The 24,887-nt window shown below is 38.5% G+C and overlaps 2 protein-coding genes across 11 annotated transcripts; one reads left to right on the plus strand and one right to left on the minus strand.

Annotated features, from left to right (window-relative positions):
- Nucleotides 1-188: 188 nt before the first annotated feature.
- LOC102232719 (rho-related GTP-binding protein RhoB-like) lies at nt 189-3,478 on the minus strand. Its single transcript, XM_023348176.1, has one exon. It carries the CDS (start codon nt 3,452-3,454, stop codon nt 2,831-2,833), a length of 624 nt encoding a protein of 207 aa, XP_023203944.1. The 5' UTR covers nt 3,455-3,478; the 3' UTR covers nt 189-2,830.
- Nucleotides 3,479-3,551: 73 nt separating this feature from the next.
- Nucleotides 3,552-24,790, plus strand: pum2 (pumilio RNA binding family member 2). Of its 10 annotated transcripts, none has more exons than XM_023348167.1 (23): nt 3,552-3,639; nt 6,764-7,127; nt 7,836-7,904; nt 8,382-8,487; nt 8,958-9,145; nt 9,228-9,400; nt 10,714-11,008; nt 11,092-11,215; nt 11,328-11,435; nt 11,554-11,699; nt 13,047-13,167; nt 13,333-13,473; nt 13,573-13,869; nt 14,005-14,232; nt 16,200-16,467; nt 16,566-16,695; nt 16,801-16,935; nt 17,066-17,203; nt 18,368-18,493; nt 18,739-18,810; nt 19,646-19,767; nt 21,478-21,670; nt 22,259-24,790. In XM_023348167.1, exons 2-23 carry the CDS (start codon nt 6,777-6,779, stop codon nt 22,391-22,393), a joined length of 3,666 nt encoding a protein of 1,221 aa, XP_023203935.1. In that variant the 5' UTR covers nt 3,552-3,639; nt 6,764-6,776; the 3' UTR covers nt 22,394-24,790. The 10 variants fall into 10 exon arrangements, with proteins under 10 accessions (XP_023203935.1, XP_023203937.1, XP_023203934.1 ...); XM_023348169.1 differs by lacking the exon at nt 3,552-3,639 and adding an exon at nt 4,408-4,657 and having other exon boundaries at nt 16,801-16,929; XM_023348166.1 differs by lacking the exon at nt 3,552-3,639 and adding an exon at nt 4,409-4,657.
- The last annotated feature ends 97 nt before the right edge of the window (nt 24,791-24,887 follow it).

The following is a 24,887-nucleotide window of genomic DNA, read 5'->3' on the forward strand; positions in this document are numbered from 1 at the left end:
GGAATGTGACTTTTACACTATTCATCTCTGGGTAGATTCAGAAAACACTTACTGCTTAAACCCTGGAACATGCAGGTGATTTCTCAGCAGCAGATATAGGATGCGTTTCACAAACTTTCTTCCCTTAAATAGATCGTAAAAAACACAAAGAGAAATTTCCTGAATCACCAGAACAGCAACAGTGTCAGTAATCGATGTAAAAAGCTTTTATTTGAACAAGCACTCCCACAACCACACAAGAGGACAATTACACAACATGTGGAGCAACAGATGAGCTGAACTTATTTCACAACAACCGAAGGTTAACTCAGATACATTAAATTCCATCCCATGAGCTTTCTGACCAAGTAAATTTAAAGTACATTCATAGTCGCAACGGAAGGTATTTAGATTTCTGTTTCGTGACTTAAAATACTCCTGATGCAGTTTACGTGTTACAGCAGGTTTATCGATTCACATTTAATTTTGACACCTTAGTACAGGCTGGTGTTACCAGAGAAAATATAATCAGTCTTGAAAAACACAAACTGATACACTCAAGTGCTTTGTTAATGTAAAATACAATTTATCTGAACCCCCCCGCAACAGACACACACAAAAATAAAAATAAAAACTGGATTTCTGTGACTACTAAAAGAAAATCACCTTACAAGATGCCAAATCATCATAGTAGCTTCTAAATAGGAAAGTAACAGAATAATCACCCTGAAAAGCTTGGCTTTAGCTACTGTATATATAACTTGGTTTAATTGTGCTGTAAAGTAACAGGATTATGTACCGACTAATCAATATGACCAAAATCTGAAGGTATTACTGTAAACTTGACACTAGCCCTTTACAGGACAGACCATGAAAAAAGTCAGGTATTTTGGCCTTTTTTCAGGAACATGACGGAATTGTTTTTTCCTACTATGTTGCATAAGAACTATTAGACAAACATGCCAGGGGCATTGATCGTACCTGCTTTGGCAACTAACAATTTAAAGTAGAGCTTCATGGCAAAAGGTATATCTGAAGTATCAATAAAGGAACAAAGAAACACATTTTTCTCACTTTCCACATTGTTTCCCATCATCACCTCCAACCTCTAAACCTTCAGTGTCTGCATTATTAAGATCTTTGTGCAGTGCAAGAATAAAAAGTCAATTCAAGCTATCCAATAAAAAATGCTTATCAAAAAGTGCAACTTAAATACTTGGCACCTGAAAAAATACTGCCTGCCAAATAGTTGATCTAAACACTATCGCACACACAAGTAAGGCGATCACAAATGCAATACAATATACTGTCAAGCTCTAATTAAAAAGTTTTAACACTCTATTATGATTTACTTAAACAAAAGTTGGTTACTCAGCCTAAATAAATTAATTCTACTCACATGAAGCCACTTTGTGGTATTTTGATCTGATCAGGGATCATAATCTGTCATATTTCATTAGTCAGTCAGAACAAATGCATATCAGAACCACAATTAATGGAAACATGGTGTGACACAAAGTCCTTAGAAATATAACATTTGTCTAAATTAAATTGAAGGAGAATGGGACCAAACAGCAATAAATACAACGCTATGGAGGGGTGAACAGACATGAAACCCTCCGAAGCAGCTCCTTTATATACTGTATGTGCTTTAAAAGACCTTTGGTTAAGTAAGCTGTAAGGCAACACTTGCTGAACTAAGCATGGGTCAGTTACTGATGTCAGGGTATTAAAAAATTAACAAAAAAGTAAAAAAATTAAAAAAAAGTAAACACACACACACACACACACACCTAAACCCACTAAAATTTGTCAGTACTTTCCTATAATTCAAAGTCCTCTTGAATTGATTTCAGACAAAGTGCACTGGCTGTATGAAACCAGGAGTAATGCAAAGCTGTCCCTACCTTACATGCTTTTCTACAAACTCCTGCTCAGCTGGCTGAAAGCAGGCTACTATATTTTTTCCTCATACTTGCAGAATAGATAAACTAGTCATGAGCTGGCTAGCAAGTACATTTTAGTTTGATAGTGTTAAACATTTTTGTTTAGTACCACGGTGTTACCGTTGACCCCAAAGCTGCTTAAGATATGTGAAATAATCTAAATTCTGGGGCAAAATGCAATGTAATTCTGCGCAAATCAAGTAAAACAGTCTACCTATTCTCAGCAGCAAGACATGCTAATCCTTCATTAACATAAAAGCAACAAAAAAACTTGTTCAAGACTTTTATCTGGTGCTTGTGTTCCTCACCCACCCTGTCCTACAGTCACCCTGGGCAACTGCCTAAATCAAAAACACTGATTTTAAGTGGGAAAAAACAAACCCAAACCAACATAAAAACACTATACAGAATACCATATGACTTTCTTTGAATTATAATGATTACCGTGATGTGCAATTTCACAAACCCGATGCAGATATATTGCAACACAGTTCAAACATAAATTACTGAGTGCAGATTTTCGGTGAAACAGTTAATGTAAAAAAATAAAATAAAAAATACTTTAAACACAAAAATAGATCAGGTTTTACAAGCCAAAGGTCTTGGCTTGCAAGCCAGCCTCAGCTAAGGCCACACTCAGTGAGCAGAGGATAAACTTCTCCAAATATAATGAAACAATTTGTGGTTTGTTGTTTTTCGAACAGACTAGGATCGTGTAACCCAGAACGAAGATGCTCAAACCAGTGCATTACACACCAACACCCACATGCAATCGTGCTCTGAACAATGCTTTTGCAGTCACTGGTTTTGGTTCAGCTGACGGCATGTCCAAACACAGACCCCCAGCGGAAGGAAACGTCTTGTATGCTGCAAAGGTCCTCCAGACCTCGTAATCCACAGTTGACTCACAGCATCACACAGCATTTGAAACAATCCCCCGGTGTGGAGCGTTTCTGCAGGGTAGCCCGTGTTGCGGTCTCGAACACCTCCCAGATGCCCTCTTTGGTCCTGGCGGAGCACTCCAAGTAGTCATACGCGCCGATGCGCATGGCCATCGCACGACCGTCCTCCGCCTTCACGGGCTCTAGTTTCATCCGGGAGAGGTCGTTCTTCGTGTTCTCGTCGTTGCGCAGATCTTTCTTGTTGGCCACCAAAATGATTGGCACGTTCGGACAAAAGTGCTTGACCTCAGGGACCCACTTTTCGGAGATGTTCCCCAACGAGTCCGGGTTGTCCACGGAGTAGCACATGAGGATGACATCAGTGTCCGGGTAGGAGAGTGGGCGCAGTCGGTCGTAGTCCTCCTGTCCGGCCGTGTCCCACAGAGCCAGCTGGACCTGCTGGTTGTCAACCTCTATGTCGGCCACGTAGGTTTCAAACACAGTCGGGACGTAGACCTCGGGAAACTCGTCCTTGCTGAAAACGATCAGTAGACACGTTTTCCCACAAGCGCCGTCACCGACAACCACAAGTTTCTTTCGCTGGACAGCCATCTGGGTCGCTTCTTGGGTTTTCTTTAAACGCGGCATCCAAAGTAACGTCTGGACAGTCTTTCGCTTCGGCTCTGCTTTTAAACTCGTCCAGGAGACTTATTAGGCTGTTTGTGCCAGAAAATGTCCTCTCCAAACTCCACAGCGTTTACAGAAACAACGGCCTTGTCTTTATAAAGCGGGGCTGGTTTCCTAAATATAACAATCCAATCGGAAATAAGGAGGTGAGATCATAGTTTGTAGAGGAAAATGTGATTGGATCTCGTTGGTTTCTATTGAGGAGAGGAGGGACAGAATCCACAAGGACCCACCCAGGTGACCGAGCTACGGTATATTGTTAGGGTGTCGTTTATTTATCAGTTAAGTTAGTCACAGATTTGAAAAAAATTAAGACAAAATTCATAATATAATTTTTTTTTTAATCAAGACTAAAAATGTGTTTTTCTCAAAGCAATATTATAAAGATTTTCAACTGGACATGTTGCGTATTTATGGGATGCTGCTATTCACATTATAACTTAGATCCATGATAAATTGCTATCAAGGGCAAACGTGACAATTAATACCCAAAAAAGGCGCTAAACATAGAATTATATGTTCGATTAGTACTATTTAAATAGAACAAAAAATCGAGACAATAAATAAAAGCATTTACATATTTGTTTACCTATACCTTTGTATAATATATCAAATTCAGAATTAAAAATTGTGTTGTCATTTGATGTTAGTTCCTATTTAATCACATTTTTATTTGAACTTTTCTCAAGAGTGCCATGATATGGATGAGGTGATTAGTTTGCAAATGCTTTATGATCATCGATATGATTTACGGTGTTTGGTGAGGAAGTCAGTTTTTTTTAATAACAAACAAGAACAAATTAAATATTAAATTAACTTAATCAAATGCTAAAAAAAACCCTGTATAATTTCAGCTCAAAATAAATGTATGTTTTAATTGATTATTTTGACACTTGACTGTTTAATTTTGTATGTAAAATGTTTCAACAAATTAGCTATCGGATTGTAGCACTTTGGCCCCAGATTGTGTTTGGGAAAGCACACTTTGATGTTGGACGTAGATCTACGTAGTTCACGCTATTTGCAGGGAGGGGGCACCAGCGTAGGCAAACTCTTAGCTCTGAACAAGCCTTGCTAAAAATCACCGTTCTCTCCACGGCAACAAAACAATATAGAGTAGGGTTGAGGGCTACAAGCACAGAGGCTCCATCGACACGACAAGGCGTGAGTATTTTTTTTACCATATTTAAGTATTATTCAAGCAGAAATCTCGTAAATGAAGATAATCGATGGCGGTTGTAAGCCGCGGTGTGGGTATTTCTCTTTTGTTTAGCGGTTAAGGCCCCTCTGTTTGAGACTTGAAGGGGGGCCATGTTGTTGAGTGTTTGGCTGATGTTTAAGCTCAGACAACAGCAAGTTGGCAATTAGCTCTCTTGATAGCTGTCGTTGATTTTAAAATTGCTTGCTAATAACGCTAAATGTTACTGCACAATCACACCAACAACATTTGTTGTCGTCACTTGTGACAGTATCAACGTTAACAATTGACCATTATTGAATTCGCGATTTTAACATAAAAATTTAGCGGTACCAAACCAATAATAAACACAAGCAGGCCCGCGGCATTTAGCATTGGTTCGTTAGCCGTTTATGTTGCTAATGCTAACCCCCCATTACTAACACAATGTAACGTCAGTCGTGCTCTAGTTCAGATATTAAACATTCCTCTATTACGTTATTATATACAATAGATATCTTAACAGCTCGACATTTGGGCATTTTCAACGGAAATCCCCAATAAAACCGGTGAAAACTACTAAGCTGGCTTGGATATTAGCAACGGGCTTGCTGCCTAGCTTAATATAAGCTTCTGGTTTTATTTATCATATCATTGATAACTAAATGGTGAGTGTAATTAGACTTTTTGTGCATTAAGGTTACATTTAGGTTAACATTTGCCATATATAATGTCTCCAACTGTTAGAATATTTAACCACTACCGCAATATAGTGGTAGCGCAGTGTTAGCTTAGCAATAGCTAAGGGGAAGCTTGGATACCCTATATAGTTTTTTTCCTGCTTTTGTTTCTTATGTTATTCATTCTCCATGTCTGCCACACCACACTCCCAAAATAAAACTAGTTTCCTGGTGTGCAGGAACCACAGTAAGTGACATAAAAACTATGAACACCCATGGCTTAGAGTTAGCAGGTCAGGAATTAGTCTGAACCCAGCGAATACAATGAAATTACGCTCTATATTTAGCTTTGTTTAGAGTATATCATCCCCAACAAACCATGGGTTGTCTAAAGTGTTAATAAAGTGCTTACAAGTGATGCTTGTAATGTTTCTAAAAAAAATACATCTTTAATATGTGAATGAGCATCAATATAGTCGGTCTTGTTTGTGCAATGGCTTCTGGAATATTATACAGTTCTATTGTATGTAAAGTTGATGCCACCTTGGAGTTTTCCCCCATTTCTAATTTTAAAGGGTTTGATATTTTTCATATTAATTTATCACTAGTTTTTTCTTAATGTTACAACTTACAACTTTTAAAATATCTTGCTGTAACCCTTCTTTATCGACTGTTACCATTTTCTCCTTATCAATAAGGTTAAAATTTACTTGCAGCACTACTTTGGCTGTACAACTTAAGTGAAGCTAATACAAATGAGCAAAACATCAGAACCACTTTGAGAACTTTGCTGTGTGATAACCTTATGTAAAAATGTTAGGATTTTTATGACAACTCGTTAACAAAACTGAAAATTGGAAAGTAAAAGCTGAGGTTTTTTCTGCTTCTGAAATGTGGAATATATTGATTACTTGTTATAGCATTTATTTATTTTCATAAAAGCATTTAAGTAAAGAATAAACATTGTTTTGTAGCAAAATCTGGTCTACTCCGTTAGCCAGACTGCAGCCAGCTTTTTAACTGACTGCTTATAAATGGCTTTAAAAACAGCTTTACCTTCATAAGAGAGATTGGTGGCACTCCTTTGATTTCCATACTATGCCTCTTCTCTCTTTTTTTTTGTAAGTGAGGGAGAAACAAAGTTACTGCTGACTTATTTATGCTCCATAAAGTTCCTCCGACGATCTAAAAATAGTCACAAAATTAGTTACATTGGGAACTTGTTTTTTTTTTTCTAACGACATCTCAAAAATCTTGGTACATGATGACAGCAGTAAATTTCCATTGTATTTTTCTTGTAGAATGTACAGTTAAACATATCAACACAAGAAATTGTTCCCATTTTCTTGCCTTGATGAACATAGGGTCACGAGATTCACGGGTCTGACCTTTTACATGTTGCGTTTTTCTTAGGCTTTCCCGTGGAATGAGCATTCCATGCAGCATCCTAGGCATGAATGACGTGGGTTGGCAGGAGACGAGAGGTGGGATGCTGCATGCAAATGGTGCTCCTGAATCAGGGGGTGTTCGGGTTCATGGCGGCGGGCCCCTGACTGCAGTCGGGGGTGGTGGACAGGCTCCTGGGGGGCCACATTTACAGGGTATGGATAGAAGTTCTAACCTTACCCCAGGTACGCCGCAGCCTCCGCTCAGTGGAAGATCTCAGGATGACGCCACAGTTGGATACTTCTTTCAGCGACAACCAGGAGAGCAACTTGTGGGCTGCACTCCTAACAAGCACCGTTGGCCAACTGGAGATGCTAATCATGTTGATCAGGTAAATCGTAACTAGTAATGTACTGAACTACTCTTTATTACGTGGACATTTCTTTTTTAACTTCCAATCTTTGTTTTTAATTCTGAATACAATATTTTTATATTAAATGCTTTTAAGTTTAGTTAAAAAAAACAATATGGATAAAAATAAATAAAATTGATGTTGTGGAACTGTAGATCTCATAAAGGAGATTTTGTCTTAAAAGCAAAAGGACACAAAGCTTTAGTTCGAGTGATGGGAATATACGATTTACAGTTTGAATGTCATTGTGGCACGGATTTCTACTCATGAGTTTTTCCCTGGTTCCTTTTTACAGTATCAATGAACACATAATATTAAGTTAACTACTTATCAAATAAATCTGAACACACAGTTTGGACATTTTGCTAGGAACTAAGGTCCTTGAATAAACGCATGTAAAATTGGTCCTCTGTGATTGATTCCTAAATGAAATAAGTTTATTAGAGTTCAACATAAATCACCCTTTTTATGACCAGAAAATATCTGGCATTTAGTTTATTTAAAAAATATATATTTTACATGTACTTCATTGCAACACAAAGATCTATTTTTTTGTAATAGTTTCTTAAACTGGTATGAAAAAACGGATGGTAAAACTTGAAAATATATATTTTTATGATATTACAAGAAAATAAATGTTTTCTTACAAAACTGGTTTTTCTTTTTGTTTTGTGTTTTTTACTTTAGGTTCGAACCGTAGATGAAATGAATTATGACTTTCAAGCTCTTGCTCTGGAGTCAAGAGGAATGGGAGAGGTAAGGCATTTTAAATTAGATCTGTTATCCCTTCAGGATCATCTAATTGATTTTATTCCCAAAGAGAGTCTAACTTCTGATCCTGTACAGCGATCAAGAATATTTCCATAATTTAATCAGCATCACCTGGGAAAGCAAATTGTTTTGGCCACTTTTGAAAATTAAGTGTAAATTTCCCCATCCTCTTATTGTAAAAACAATTTCTGCATATTCAGCCCAGCTCTACAGGTCATTTTTTTCTTCTTCATCTTTGTGCTACAGCTGTTGTAGGGATTTGTGGTGTTGTTAAAACATTAATTGTTGGTACACAAATTAATACAGAGGGTACTCTATAATTGGATTAAAAGTTGTTCCAATGGAGGAAGCCATTAACCTTTTTGGGAGATCTGCATATATATTCACACACATTGCAGATTCCTTCTCGCTTTAGTTATTTATCAACAGTGGGAAAAATGTTTTATTCCATCTTTCTTTAAGCTTTTGCCAACAAAAAAGATCTGGGATTCTGATGAGCTAGCCAAGGATGGGCGGAAAGGGATGCTTCTTGGTGAAGAATGGAGGGAGAATGCATGGGGATCGTCTCGTAAGTGGCTTTTATATCCTTAACGATGCGAAAGTTATTCCAGCAGCAGCTAATTAATATCTTTGTTATTGTAGAAGTAGTTGTAACGATTAATGTATCTTTTTTCTTAAAAGCATAAACAGATCTTTGTTTTGCACAACCAGAAATATTTTTGCACAAACAGCCATATTTGTTTGTGCTGCAACCAAGGTAAAAGTATCGGAGCCTCTCAGACATCTCACTGGCATTGTGTAGCAACAGTGGGAGGAGGGACAAAATATAAGCTGTTAAAACAAGACAACAACTCTGAAGAGCTAAAGTGGATTCATAAGGAGTGATTTATAGTTATTCATTTATCATAAATGTGATACTGAAGGTTTAACATGAGTTTATTCTTTCCGGTTACCTGAAAGCAGATCAAAAAATTGCTTTGTTTAGTTCTAGAAAATCAAATTTTCTCTACCTTTCTCATTTTTGGACCTTTTTTCCAGATCATTCAGTGTCCCAGCCAATCATGGTACAGCGGCGGCCTGGCCAGGGTTTCCATGGGAACGGTGATACAAATTCTGTGCTCTCGCCTCGCTCAGAAGGTGGAGGTCTGGGTGTGAGCATGGTGGAGTATGTCCTGAGCTCCTCCCCTGGTGACAAAATGGAAGGTCGCTACAGGAACGGCGGCTACGTAAGTTGCCACTTGTGTTTTTTTAATTATTATTTTATTTTGTCTGTAAAATGATTCTAAACTGAATCTTGCTAAATCACAGGGTGGAGGGGATACTGATCAAGATGGAAGAGAGAAAATTGACGTACAAGAGAAAGTGTCACCTTTTGAGGAAGACAAAAGCCCTGAGATGAAGGTGGGAGAGGATAACGATCCAGCTAAATCCAACGGAAGAGGTCTGCTAAACGGCATGGATAGAGACTGCAAAGACTTCAAGTAGGTCTTCTTGCCTTAAAAGCATCCTACAGCAGTTTGTAGAAGTTGTTTTCCTTTTGAAAAATTTCAAAGCAATTAAATTAGGAATTCATCAATCTGATTTCTGTAGCTCATGTCTGATTCACAAAGTTTTGTTTTGCCAGCACAGATTTCAGCTCAATTTTTAAAACTGTCATACAAGACATTAGAACGTGAGTAGCATATTTTTATCTTAGCCTCCCCGTCATGAGCAGTCAATTATTTATATTGGAAGCAAAGGTGTTACGCTTGTAAAAGAAGTCTGTAAAATTAGGTTTTATTATTATTTAAAAAAGTGAAGTTAAACTAATTAGTTGAGAACCTTTACTTAGTTAAAACTGTTTTCTTTTTACATCTATGTGACCTCAGTGAGGCTAAAATATCTAGCTCTCAGTCTTCTTCATTCAGTGCCAGCATTGTGGAGCTCAGTATGGCCTAGTCCAGGGGTGGGCAACTCCAGGCCTCGAGGGCCGGTCTCCTGCAACATTTAGATGTGGCTCTACTTCAACATACCTGAGTCAAATAATGAGGTCATTAGCAGGACTCTGGAGAACTTGACTGCACTTAGGAGGTGATTCAGCTGTTGGATTCAAGTATGTTGGACCAGGGAGACATCTAAGAGTTGCAGGACATTGGCCCTTGAGGACCAAGATTGCCCACCTCTGGCCTAGTCGTAAACAATTGAAATCAGAACCTAGCTATTGGCAGAATACAACAATCCTAGAAACCAAAGTTCCATAACTTAAGTTGTTCCAAACTGTATGATTACTCTTGATTCTGTATGATCTACTAATGGTGCACCGATTGATATCAAAATAACCTTGATGTTCTGGTGATAAGTACTTTTATCTATTGTCTTTAACACTATTTAACTTTTTCTTCTGTTTGGGCCAAATGTTGTAACAATTGGGGTTAGAACAACATCAGGATGTCTTAGTTGTCACTGCTTTGACACAGAACACAGAGCATAAAATCTAGATAAGTTACTCTAGAACATAGACCCATTTAGTTATATTCAAACCTGTTTGAGTTATCTGATTGTCTCTATTGTGTGGTGTGGGCTGTCTCTCTCCACCCTGTTTCTCATGTCTCTTCTAAAACAAACAATTCACACCCAGATAACCGACCAGGCAACTTTCTTAAAGGAAAAGTATCAAAGTAATTGTAGGCTTGTGTGGGTTAAAAAAACCCCACCCTAGTTTAAAACAGTTTTTTGGTGAAATTACTGAACAAATTCTGTTTTCTCCATAAAAACAGCTTTAATATCATGGCAACTTTATGTTTTGCTTTCACAGTCCAACCCCCGGGAGCCGTCAATCTTCCCCTACTGAGGCCGTCGAGAGAATGGGTCCCACTCAAACGGGTTTGGAAATGATGGGGCAGCACCATCCGCATGTCCTCCAACAACAAAACCCAGCCCAGAACAAGATCCCTACTGAGGACTTCCAGAGCCAGGAGGCCCAGAACATGGGCGGCATGGAGCATGGGGCAGGCGTCGAGTCTTTACAGTTTGATTACGCTGGGAACCAGATCCAGGTCGACTCGTCTGGAACTCCAGTGGGATTGTTCGACTACAGTTCTCAGCAGCAGGTCTGTCTTAGAGCAGATTTTTAAGATGTGTCCAGCTGTGTGCTCAGCAGATAACAATCTGTACATGTCTGGGTTGTTTTCAGTTGTTCCAGAGATCAAATCCCCTGACAGTTCAACAGCTTACTGCAGCTCAGCAACAACAATATGCCCTGGCTGCAGCTCAACAGCAGCATCTCGGTACGATGGGCTGCTCAGCTCAGTGTCTACGTAATTATGCACACTTCAGCTACTTTGTGCTCTAATTTGTCTCAGTTGCATAGTGTTCTAAATGAGGTTTTATGTGGAAACATCAGCAACATCACTCTTCCTTACCTCCCAGCTGGACTCGCTCCTGCATTTGTGCCAAATCCTTACATCATTAATGCTGCGCCGCCTGGAGCCGACCCATACACCGCCGCCGGCCTGGCTGCAGCAGCCACTTTAGCAGGTGATCAATCAGGCCACATTCATCCCATATTAGCTTCAGCTTGTTTTAAAATTTCTCAGATATTTTCCATGAATGGAACTTTAGTGCAAACTTTTAAATTTTTACTTTTGCCTGTCAGGTCCCACAGTTGTCCCACCACAGTACTATGGTGTTCCTTGGGGGGTGTATCCAGCCAATCTTTTCCAGCAACAGGCAGCATCAACTGCCAATCACTCGGCTAATCAGCAAGCATCCAACCAGGGACCAGGACCAGGCCAGCCACAGGTAAGAAAAGAGTTCTACTTTCTGTTTTAAACATTTTTGACTCAAGGCACAGTTTTTCTACTCAGAATTTGGATAGTAGGATGATTGTAGCTTTTCATATGTAGTGTTTTATTGTTTTGACCAAAAGGAACAGACAGATTTTGTTAAAAGTTTCAGGAAGATTTTTTTTTTTACCCCAATGAGTAATTATACACTATAGAGATGTATTCACTGTCTAAACCATAAATGTCTTGTTTTTATAAAAAGAAAACACTTATCTGAAGTGCAGAAAATTTGAAATCTTTTATGGTATTTTTTCACATTGACTTTTGGCTTTCCTAATCAGTGCTTCTTGATACAAACTGTACTGCTGCAAAGTATTATCATTGGAATATTGACACAAATTCAAGATTTAAACTTTTAATTATAACGTTCTGAAGACTCATACGTGATTATTGTTGTATCCGTTGCATGCAACCTTCACATGACAAACCATACCTACAGACTTGTATATATAGTCTGTAGGTATATAAATATGCATATATTATATATGTGTATTTATTCTAGGTTCTAGACTAAACTGTTCTATGAAAACAAACAAAAACAAAATAACCATAACAGTTAAATACTTGAGGCCTGGGCAGAGGTTGACCTAAAAAAATATACACCCAGAGCCTCATCGGTTAGTGAGGTTAAAAGCATAGTCATGCAAGAATGGCCTAGTCAAAGTATAATCACTGTTTATGGAAGGATTGTATTTTGCTGCTTAGCTGAACAAAGCCGGCAGAGAAATGTCCTTAAAAGACAAAAGGTGTTTCGACAAAAGACTTACTCCTGGCGCTCAAATAATAATAATAATAATAATAATAATAATAAAAACTTGGTAAAACATCATTAAACCATTTTTATACCTTCTTTCACATAATTATGTGAAAACTTAACAACTGTTTCCTAGACCTGTCAGAGCTGTCTGAAAATTCCAGGTCAAGCACACAGACTTCAACTCTAAAATGTATTTTTGTTTCAGATTAACACATTTTGAAATAACAAATGCTTTAATGTTTGTTTTTTATGGGTATGACTTACCTCAATGTGGGTATCAATTGTTATTTTGTGTACTTTTTTTTCTTTAACTACCAACCTGTTAGGGGAACACAGATGAAAATTAGCCCTTGTGGCTAAACATGTTGATTAATATGCACTTTCCCTTACGGAATAATTTTAATTCAATTTTTCAACCACTTATGTGATTAAAACGGTTTAATTTAGTGTAAAAGAACAGAAAAGTTAAGATTTGCCTTTCAATGAGTACATGACTGAGTCAGTGGGAGAAAAAATCATTTTAAATTTTTCTCTTATCTCCTTCAGGTGATGCGCACAGGAACCAACCAGCGACCTCTTACACCGGGACAAGGTCAACAAAGTCAGCAGGAGTCGTTAGCTGCAGCTGCTGCTGCAAACCCGGCCCTAGCTTACGCAGGAATGCCTGGTTAGTACAGGGCTTTGTGCAGGCAGGCACAGTCTGGCCACCTTTAATAACCGTTTGTTCTCTCTTTGGAATTCTAAAAGAACAGCGGGGTTAAGACTTTAAATTTTATTCATGCCAACATTCATCTTTTATTTTTGTTAACATTTGTTTTTATTTTCTGCCCAGGCTACCAGGTGTTGGCCCCTGCCGCCTATTACGACCAAACTGGAGCCTTGGTAATGGGTCCTGGAGCTCGGACTGGTCTGGGTGGCCCTGTTCGTCTCGTACAAACCCCCCTCCTCATTAACCCAGCAGCAGCACAGGCTGGTAAGAGTGTATTCTCCTCTAATATAGATGTTGGTGGGCAGAGTTTTGGTGGTTCAGTTTCATTAAATAAATCCAACTAACACCACTGTTTATCGTCAGCAGCTGTATCTGCATCCGGCTCCGGTAACAACATGTCTGGACCCCCTGCCAACGGTCTGTACCGCTCCATCCCTCAGCCTCAGCCTCAGCCGCAGCAGCAGCAAGCCCCCCCACCCAGCAGCGGCCTGACCTCCAGCTCGTTCTACGGTTCTGGATCGGTCCCAAACACCTCCCAGAGCAGCTCTCTTTTCTCTCATACCTCTGGTGCGCCGCCCAGTTCCTCCCTGGGCTTCAGCAGCACAGGCGGCTCGCTCGGTGTGGGTCTGGGCTCTGCTCTTGGAGGTTTTGGCTCTTCAGGTCAGTGGATGAACAAAAAGCACAAAAATCACCATCTTAATGATTTATCTGCAATTTATCAATGGCATTGCTTTTAGTTTTGTTTTAGGTCAAGGTTTCTAACTTTACCCTGTGTGTTTATTTTTTTCTTTCCAGTGTCCAGTTCAACCAGTAGCAATGTGTCTCGCAGGGACTCTCTGTTGGCGAGTTCTGACTTGTACAAGCGCGGTGGCAGCAGTTTAACCCCTATTGGTCAACCATTTTACAACAGCCTGGGTTACTCCTCTTCACCCAGTCCGATTGGCTTAACACCAGGTCACTCCCCGCTCACTCCTCCACCCTCCCTGCCCTCTTCTCATGGGTCATCCTCCAGCCTTCACCTAGGTAAGCATACAGATGCTCTGCAGATGTTTTTGTCTCAGATTTTTCTGAAGCTGAAACAATTAAACATGGTTAATTAATTAAAATAATTTTCAACTAATTTAGTAATTGATTAATCATTAGCTGGACTATATTGGCTCAAAAAGGACCATTTGCTAAAGAAACAACAGACTCGTAACATTAATTGACTCAAAACTGTACGAAGCATACATACATTTTGCATTTCAGATTAAAAAAAACAAAACATTTGAAATATATTCTACCCAAAAAAACAACTCCTATTAAGTACCTTTTCATGGATCATTTTATTAATGTTAACATCCCCGTGGTGTGAGGCTAATCTCTTCATTTTCTGTATAAAGTCTAACAGGAAGGGCTGAGGTTTTTACATGTTAATAAAAGTAGTATGTTACTTTTACACGTTAAGTATATTAAAAGTAGTGTGTGTGTAGGCCTGTCACGATAACAAATTTTGCTGAGCGATTAAGTGTCTCAAAAACTGTTGCGATAAACGATAATATTGCTTGAAGACCTTTTTACACTGATTTAATGGAAATGACGTAATAATGCACGTGATTTCCTGCCAGAGGTAGATGCACTTTATTTTCGAAAGAACACTTAACACTGGAACTGATAAACAAAATAAACAAAACAATCAAAAATAAAATGGATTCTCAGTCTCCATTAACAAAAAATGTACTTGAATTAAAAACTAAACAACATAAAGCCAAAGTGGAAATAAATACTGCATTCAACCAAAAGAGTACAGATTATGAAGTCTGTATACTATATTGCCCTTCAGTAATCATTAGATTTAAATAGAGAAGATCAGCACATCCGACTACCTTATGCAATAGTTCACGCTACACGATTTTTTGCCCCGATTTTCCCCTTATGACAATCTTAAGACGTTGGCCGTTCTAAGATTGTGCTTGCGATTTCGTAACAGATCATCCTGTAGTGTGAGGTGTGTTACGGTAGATGTTGACACTCTAAATCAGGGGTTTTCCCCGACTGGGAGAGTTAACACAGCCTGTTGAATGTGACAGGTAGCCAATCAGAAAGCGAATTCCCAAACAGCTCATACGGTGCAACCAAAGTCCAGCGGACATTGGAGATGATATGTGGAAACAACATTAATGTTTATTCAACATTTCGTGCAAAGAATATAGAAATGACAAGGGGAGGAGTTGGAGCGAAATTGCTACCGCAGTTGATAAACCCGGTAATATTTCAGCTGTTCTTTGTTAACGTGACGTAAATAGGTTCTAATGATTTTCATTCAGTCAGGACTGACACTAGCCACATGCATTGCAGGTAGATTGTAGTAAAGCATTTATTAATGCCTCGTTTTAAAATTAGTTAACTGGACTTGCAGCCATTATTTTGTGCCCATTGTTGGACACCACACGGCAGGACTGAACCCGATCGAACCGTTATACCTAGGATTTCTGTCGGCTAATGTGTGGTCTCTCAGGTTTTGAAAATGGGCCGACAATCGACCGACAGTTCTAAGATCCTGTCGTGTGCGCTGAGCATTACTCTAAGGAAATGGGGAAGGGAGAGGTGAGTGGAGAGCACCGGAGTTGAGCCTTTTTTCATTCAGTGCCATCAACAGAAAGAGAAAAATGCTGGAAGAAACGATAAAGCCGATAATTAAAATGAGGTCGATAGTTTTAATTTATTGTGCGATTAATTGATTTATTGTTTATTGCGACAGGCCTATGTGTACGGAACAATCGATTGATTACAAAATAATTAGTTGCAGCCCTAGATTTTTCTTTAATCAGTGTTGGGAAAACTAGGAAAGCTGTAAGGTTTCAGTTGAAGTCTTTTGTCAGACCAAACATTAGTTTTTTTTCCTTCGGTTTGCAGGGAAAGTCCAGTTACAGCATTCATGTACACAGAAGCAAAAATAGCAGTGCATAATTTAATAACTGGATTTATTGCGGTTTGTGTGTTTTCCTTAGGTGGCTTGACAAACGGCAGCGGGCGTTACATTTCTGCTGCTCCAGGAGCCGAGGCCAAATATCGCAGCGCTGGCGGCACGTCCAGCCTGTTCAACTCCAGCAGCCAGCTGTTCCCTCCCTCTCGACCCCGCTACAGCCGCTCTGATGTCATGCCTTCTGGACGCAGTCGCCTCCTCGAAGATTTCAGGAACAACCGTTTCCCGAACCTCCAGCTCCGTGACTTACCGGGACACATGGTGGAGTTCTCTCAAGACCAGCACGGATCCAGGTGACTGACTAAAACTTTAAGCCAGACTAGAATTTTTTTTTGTTGAAAAGAGAACCATACAATGTGACCATTACTTCTGTTTATTGTGTTGCTACTAGGTTTATTCAGCAGAAGCTGGAGAGGGCCACGCCCGCTGAGAGGCAGATGGTGTTTGGAGAGATTCTTCAAGCAGCGTATCAACTAATGACTGATGTGTTTGGAAATTATGTCATCCAGAAATTTTTTGAGGTTTGGAAACATTATCTTAGGGTTTTTCTTTTTTTATCTCTTCTACAATAAAGTTTTATCTTTTTGCATAATATATCTATTGTATGGGTTTTTCATTCTTCACAGTTTGGAAGTGCAGACCAGAAGCTGGCTTTAGCAACACGCATTCGGGGGCATGTCCTCCCCCTGGCTCTGCAGATGTACGGCTGCAGAGTCATTCAGAAAGCCTTGGAGTCCATTTCCTCAGACCAGCAGGTAATTGTAAGTGAGCTTTTACTCTTCTAACAGTTTTTCTATTTAATTTGTATATCTTTTCACACACTTTAATTTCAATTTAACCACAATATTTCCTCCTCTTGGTTTGTGTTTTTGTTTATTTTTCTCCCCTCAGAGTGACATTGTTCGGGAGTTGGACGGCCACGTGTTAAAATGTGTGAAGGACCAGAATGGGAACCATGTGGTGCAGAAATGCATTGAATGCGTCCAGCCTCAGGCTCTGCAGTTCATCATTGATGCCTTCCAGGGACAGGTAGCATTATTGCTATTTTATTAGCATTATTACACAAGTTTATCAGCTTCAACAAAGTCTCTTCCCCCATTGGGTATGTTCAATGTTTTTAAAATCACTCTTAATGCCACTCTTCATATTTAATTTTATTTTAGAATTATGTTTAATTTAATTTGCCAAATAATCTCTGCCAGGAACTATTTGAAATGATCAAAATCCTGCATGTTCAGCTTTACTTTTGGTGGCCACTGATGAATGGAGAGTGAGAATATTTAGTCACTCAGATCCAATTAATAAAATCAGCCTTGGTCATGACCTCGCTATTAATTAGTACTGAAACAATTAATCAGATTCATCATGATGAATAGGTTTTTAAAATAATCGTCACCTAATTTAGTAATCGATTAATTAACTGAAGTATAGAGACTGAAAAAGGCCAGTTGCCAAAAAAACAATGTGTTATGAGCAGTAATTAAGCAAAAACTGCAAAAATATATACATTCTGCATGAACAATATTAAAGAAAAGCCTTTGTTTGTAAATTTGTTCTATCCATAACTCCTCCGTCGGCTTAGTTTTATCTTCGCCTGGTTCAAATCCTGTTTAAAAAAAGTCTTACTGAGCAAATTTTGCTATCCATTTATTAATCCGTTAATTCAAAAACTAGTCAACAATTAGCCCAATATGTATTGATAACTTAGACAGAAAGGGCTGAGCTTTTCACGTGCGGATTTTCAAAGTATTATTACTATTTTTTAACTGCATTCTTTGCTATAAATGAAGTGTACACTAAAGGAGTTGTTATTGCATTTTTGACAAAATGTCTTACTTTAAAAAGTAATTGAATTGTTTATTTGTATATAATGTATTTCTAATATGATATAAAACAAACTTAATTGAAAAATCTGCAGAATGTGACAATTGTTTTTTTTTATTTGATTGTCAGAATAATCAAAATAGTTGCAGGCCTATTGTTAATACTTACAGTCAGATTACTTTAGTCTGAAAATTTAATGTATTTACAGCTGCTGAATATGTTTAGGTTAAGTGTTATGTAGCTAACTCGTAGTAGTTCAAAATAGTATTTTGGCTTTATTTCACACTAATTTGAGCAATTTCAGTTATCATGCATATTCTTTGTTTTTGGTTGTAATGCTCTTTTCAAAACAAGGGGATTTTTTTTTAGGTTTTTGTCCTTTCCACGCATCCTTATGGGTGCCGAGTGATCCAAAGGATTTTGGAGCACTGCACTCAGGAGCAAACTCTGCCCATCCTGGAAGAGCTGCATCAGCACTCTGAACAGCTGGGCCAGGTGAGCAGACCTACTCCTTAGTTTCAGAATCACACCTGGAAGCTGTAACGTTTGTTTGCAAGGTGCGACGTCAGATGTGTCTTGCGGTCTCTGCATGTCTCCTCCATGTTTGAGCATTTCACTGTCATTGTGTTTTGATACGTGTAAAAGTCTAAAGATGAATGTAATTGAACTGTTAGCTGTCATGACATCTTGATGTGATTATTTAAACATCCACCCTGCCCCCCCTCACTTATTCCATCTAGAAATATCAAGGCGTTTCATTGGAGATGACACCCAAAACATATTATACAGTGTCCCGTGATGCACTGTTCAAGGTCAGAGCAATTTGCCTCTCTTGCGGATGTCCCCATTCTCCTCTCCCGTTTCCTCCTTTTTGTTTTTCCCATATATTCTCCAAAAATGTTAACATTTAGTTACCAAACTCTCAACTTTCACAAACCTCTTTTTAACCCACTGAACAGCATTTTTATTTTCTTTTGCTTCCTCCCTTCTTGCTCACATGTCTGTCTCCCCGCATTTTGCCCACAGCACATTCTGATCAATCTGTTTTCTTCTCTTTGTTTTATTTTGCTGAAATTACACTATTGGAGCTACCTGAAAACATCAAAACTCTAAATTTCCAAAAAGAAGCAATACAAATGTATTTAAGCAGATTGATCTAGAAATGAATGTGAAGGCAAAAAAATAAAAAATCAAGGTGAAGACTACAGTGGCTTCCCAGCAAATTACTGCTTTAATAAAACTGGTAATTGAGTCTTTGTTTATTGCTTGGTGAGGGTGAGTTTTTGTCTCCATCTTGCCACTAAAATCACACCCATAACTGTCTATCACCTATTTCTGAAGGGGCAAAGATGCTATTGGTTGCATTGTCTGGTCAGCAACCCTCAAAACCAGCAGCATCTATTTTGTCTGACCTTCCGCAGTGATGTAGTATTTGACATACTACAAATGGGGGTGTCACTCATTCGTCAGCCTGTAGAAATGCATGATTATTTCTCACCAGTGGAAACCAGTGGTGAAACTATTTTTTTTTGCATGATTGTGAATTGAAATTGAAATCATGTTTCTATGATTTTTCTGTTTTCTTGTTTTGAGTAATTCTGTTTTAAACTGCTCTGTTTGTGCTTACGTCTCCGCTGCCTCCTGCAGGATCAGTATGGTAACTACGTCATTCAGCATGTGTTGGAGCATGGCAGACCAGAGGACAAGAGCAAGATAGTGGCAGAGGTTCGAGGAAAGGTTTTGGTTCTGAGCCAACATAAATTTGCGAGGTAAGTGGGAACAAAGAAAAAAACCCAGAGTCAGTAGTTTAATTTAAGCCATTTCTGGTTAAATTTTCAGCAATATTGAATTGATTTCACTGTAAAACAAGAACAAAATACTATGAATGCTTGAAGTGGTTCTAGTTTATACTGTTGTAATTTTGCATTTGCACGACTCAATTTTTATATCTGTGATTTACTTGGGTAGTAAATGTTGAATTTTTTAAATTCCAATAAACCTCCCACAAACTTAGCATTTCATTTAGACCATTTGGCTTAATTTCTCATAGTGAAATATTTGTTAAAATTATATTCCCTTTTTTTTTCCATAGATAAACCTTATATTAGATTACACTTGGCGCTGGGCAAAATGGCTTAAAAATAAAATCTCAAAATTGTATTTTATGTTTTTCTGGTCCCTTTGTTTTCTTAAAAAGAAATGACAAATAGCATAAAATAAAAGAAAGTTGAAATAAACTTTCTTTTATTTCAATCATGCCTTCTGCCAGTTGACCCGAATTCACACTCTGAACTTTGGAAACACAAGCAGACTACTGGTGGGGGAAAAAAATCCCAATTTCTTAAAAATGAAATTTTCATAAACAAAAAAATTAATTGAATTGATAAAATAGATTTATAACCCAGCCCTAAATACATCTGAGCACTTTACAGTGGACTTAATCACATCAAAAATAAACTAGGTCTCTGCAAAGTACTGATGAGGCCTTCTAGGGTGCATCAAGAACTCATCCTGCCTTTGAGTGAATAGTAAACTATTTTTAGTTTCTGAAAACCTGCTGTGGTTAGATTATGGTGGATAATTATGGTGGTGGCAACATATCTGGGTCAGATCAGCCTACACTTGGCCAAGAGTGCTCATAATAATTTAATACAACATTCTTTGCAGTGTAAAAGGAATCTCCAAGCAGCTGAAATGAATAATCCACAATATTCATTCCGATAAATAAGGTGCTACGAGCAGGACTCTTGGGATAGGTGGAGTAGCAACCACAGCTCCAAACTGCATATAGCCCCGTCCACCAAAGGAAATCATGCTCTTTAGGCTGCAATCAAAATGCAGTCTAAAAAACTGTAAATTAGTTGTGGAGTTGGATTTATCAGACTAGTAGTGGGGGGTGGGGGTGGGGGGGTGAAAGTGAGCCACTGCACTTTTAAGAGTCGCAGCTCAACTCTGCATGATTGATGAAAAACAGCTGTTGGATTTTATGCACATGGTTGCGTTTAACTTCTCTTGCTGGAAGCTCTGCACAGACTTCAGTTCTTGATTGCAATTATTTGTATGGAAACTCCATAATGAGAAAATGCACCATTACATGCAGATATGACGCATGTAGTGGTGGGACAGTCAGGAAGGCAGGGGGAAGAAGTGATTTAGCGAGGGTGAAATACGGAAGAACATCTGAGTTTCTTACAGCCAAACTTTCTTGGAGGTTCTGAAATTGGTAGAGGTGAAGTTTGTTTAAATGTTGGAGCGCACTCAGTAGTCCTACAAAAAGCAGTAATCATTTGCTAAATAGGTTTATCTAATTGATAATCTGCAATAAGACAGAAAGGTGAAACACTTTGTTGGATCTTTGTAAATTGTATTGACCACAAATTGGGGAAGAAAAACATCCAGACCAGATTTCACCTTAACACATAAACTGTGCCCTTGCTCAGGCGTTGATTTGTGTGTAACAGTACCTCATGTGTCCCCAGTAACGTCGTGGAGAAGTGTGTGATCCACTCCTCGCGTGCAGAGAGGGCCCTTCTGATAGATGAGGTGTGCTGCCAGAAAGACGGGCCCCACAGCGCCTTGTACACCATGATGAAGGACCAGTACGCCAACTACGTTGTCCAGAGAATGATTGACATGGCAGAACCTGCTCAGCGGAAAATCATCATGCACAAGGTAAGCACAGCGTGACATGACACATGAACATGACAACGTGATGTCGGAGTCATCCAAAGCAGCTAGAGCTGCCACAGCGGGGCAGCTGCTCATTACTCCGTTCCCCTCACCTTTTAAGCTACATTCTCAAAAGCTTAAGAAATCTTAACCATCTTTCACAATCATCTGCTGTTCTGTGCCACTCCTTTTTCCCCAACAAGTAAAGGCATAACATGACACCTTTTGAAGCAATAGTCAAATTGTGGATAAAGTATAATAAATCTGTTTAGATCAGCCAAGTTCACAAAGCTAATCTGTGATTCATTTTTAGAGTGGAGAGAAGTTTGAAGATTTGTGTGAAATGTATGTCTGAAAATGATTTAGGGAAGTAGTAACTATGATTTATTTATTAAACTTTTTTTTCTAATTTATTATTCCATCTCAGTCTGTGGAAATAAAAATTAATAAGAAGAAGAAACGTTATGATTTACAAAGCCTAAATGCTCTGATGTTTATCAGAAATGTCTTTTATTTTTCCCATTTCTGTCTTGTTTTGAAGTTGAATAATAATTTTTTTCTATTGCGTTTTCTTGTGTCGTCTTGTCTTAGATCCGGCCTCATATTGCCACTTTGCGCAAGTACACATACGGGAAGCACATTTTGGCTAAACTAGAAAAGTACTACATGAAGAGCGGCGGCTCTGAACTCGGCCCCATCGGCGGTCCCACAAACGGACTGATGTAATCGACACTCTGGGTCCCCTGAAGAAGTGGAGGAGTTTGAAGCCCAAACCCCCTGTCCTGTGAGACCTTGCTCCTTTAGCCATAGGCCTTTGATGCTATCTGTCATCCCTTTTCTTCTCTGGGTTGGGGGCTATTTACCAAAAAAAAAACAAACAAACAAAAAGACAAGTCAATTTCACCTAAAAATGCTGTGACAACTGACCCCTGCCACTCTGCCACCCCTGAGAAAAGTACCCAGGGGCCACATAGTCAGCAGGCTACCTTCTGATTTTTTTTTTTTTGTTTAGTTTTTTTTTTTCTGGGTAAAGCACAAGCCCGTTGTTAATGATGTAATCGATGTATTTGACTGGTTTTCATATTGTACATTTAATTTTTTTTACCTTGTAAATTTTCTGTAGAGAAAAAAAAAAGAAATTATTACACATTTGCTGAAATTTACAATTCTTACAATTAACACCAGCAAGTGACTTTATAAAGCAAAACTGAGTGATTCTTTTGAAACACAATTCCTATTGTTTTTCTAGCCAGAATTAATATGTCAGCTGTCCTGATGGAGCTCTAGGTGATTGAATTTTATATTTGTATAATATCCCACGCACAGTACCAGTGTTTTTTCACATGCCAAAGCAGCTAAATGAGTTAGTTTTCAAACAGCACTAAAGATTATGGATTTTTTTGGGTGAGCAGTGTGTGCCACAGTCGCCCTGAGGTCCTCCAGACCTTTTTTCTTCAGCTCACTGTTGGGGATTGGTGCTTTAGACTTGGGTTCATGTTCCACGTGTGGCTTTTTCTCGCCTCCAGACTTTGTCGGGGGAGCCGCGTGTTTACGCCAGCAGCTCCGAGTGGGCCTCGCTTCCCGGCGTTACGGGCAGGTCCGAGCTGCAGCATTCATGGAGCCCCCGTTCTTTTGAGCCGTTCATGCATTTTGTCGTTCTGGGGTTAATGAAAGTAAAAAAAAAAAAAAGCTACATATTGATTTAAAAAAAAGTAAAAAGAAGAAGTGGAGCATGAGGTTGAGTTGTACAGCAGGTTTATTCTTAACTTGAGAGCTTTTACCTAGGGGATAGCAGGGTTGGGGGCAGGAAATGCGTTCGCATGCCTTGACGGGTTTTAATCCTTGGAATGATTATTTTGTTTTGTTGTTTCCCCCCCCCTTTTATCATGTTTTGTGTAAGATCTGTCTCGTAGTTGGAGATGATTACTGCCCTAGAAAACAGTATATTTACGTACTGAATAATCATCTCTTGCGTAGAAGTAGTTGAGCGACGTATAGCATCTTTATGTACGAGTAAAATTGTTGCTTATTAGGTGGGATGGAGGCGGCTTGCAGTGAGGATGAAACTCCCACCGATTGGAAAGTCAGAGCAGAGTCCAAAAAACAGGAAGGGGATAAAAAAGTGATGTGGAGCTCATCCCGTCTTTTTGTCTGAGGTGAAATAAACTAGAAGTAGTGAGATGATTTAAGGAAAGGGATGTTTAAAGAACTTTTTGTATCTTTTTTTTCTTTCTTTTTAATATATAAATATATATAAATAGGTTTTTTTTTTCCATTTGGTTGGGTTTGCAAGTGCAGCGGTGGAGGCCGGCGAAGGCCATCAAAACTTATACAATTCACCTGTAATGCTCGTAGTGATGGCTTCTTTGCTTCTTATGAATTGTAGATTACATGTAGTATATGTGCAGTTAATAAGTGTAAGATTATTAGTTAAATCAAAAATATGTTTAGCTGTGGTGTTTTTTGACAGGCCTTGCTCTAAATTTGTAGTGATGCTTTTATTTCGTCTGTACAGTTGTACATTTGTAAACGTTGATGCTGTAAATGGGATGTCTTTTACACTTTTTGAGGGGAGGAAAAAAAAAGAAGCAAAAATTGTGCATTTAGATATGTGTGTGTATATTCATCACTCCTTTCTCCTTGAATATAATGTATACAGTTTTATTTGATTAAGTGGTATTTTAAAGGAAAAAAAAATATGGCTTTGCAATCTGGCATGATTTTTTTTGTTGTTTTTTTAAATCTGTTATGGAAAGGCCAGCCTCTATTTGTACTGAAGCTGTAACATCAACCGTTTGTCTCTAATTTGTGACAGTCTACTAAAATTGAGGTTGCATTTAATCCTCTCTGCTACCATGGAAACTTCACAAGATATGACGAGAATTATTTTTGTACAGATGAGTGCTGTTTTTTGGAACAGCCACAACCTTGTAAGCAAAAGCAATGTAAAATATTGTCAATTATATAAATATGAACATATGAGTTTTTGTCACACTGTCAGTCATGTACATTTTCAGGTGGCCTTATGTACATTTCCAGATGTTAGATGAAGAAAACAAACTCATTTTTTTTGGAAGCAGAATTGTGACTATGTATGATTAAATTGTTCTTCTAACATTTCAATCCATTTGTTGTGGTTTTTCAGTTTTTGAGTTTGGGAAGAGGGGTTCAAAGTGCTTGATATAGGAGATAATTATCAAAAATATAAGTTGTAATCTTT

The sequence above is a fragment of the Xiphophorus maculatus genome, chromosome 15 (assembly GCF_002775205.1).
Source record: "Xiphophorus maculatus strain JP 163 A chromosome 15, X_maculatus-5.0-male, whole genome shotgun sequence".
Taxonomy (NCBI): domain Eukaryota; kingdom Metazoa; phylum Chordata; class Actinopteri; order Cyprinodontiformes; family Poeciliidae; genus Xiphophorus; species Xiphophorus maculatus.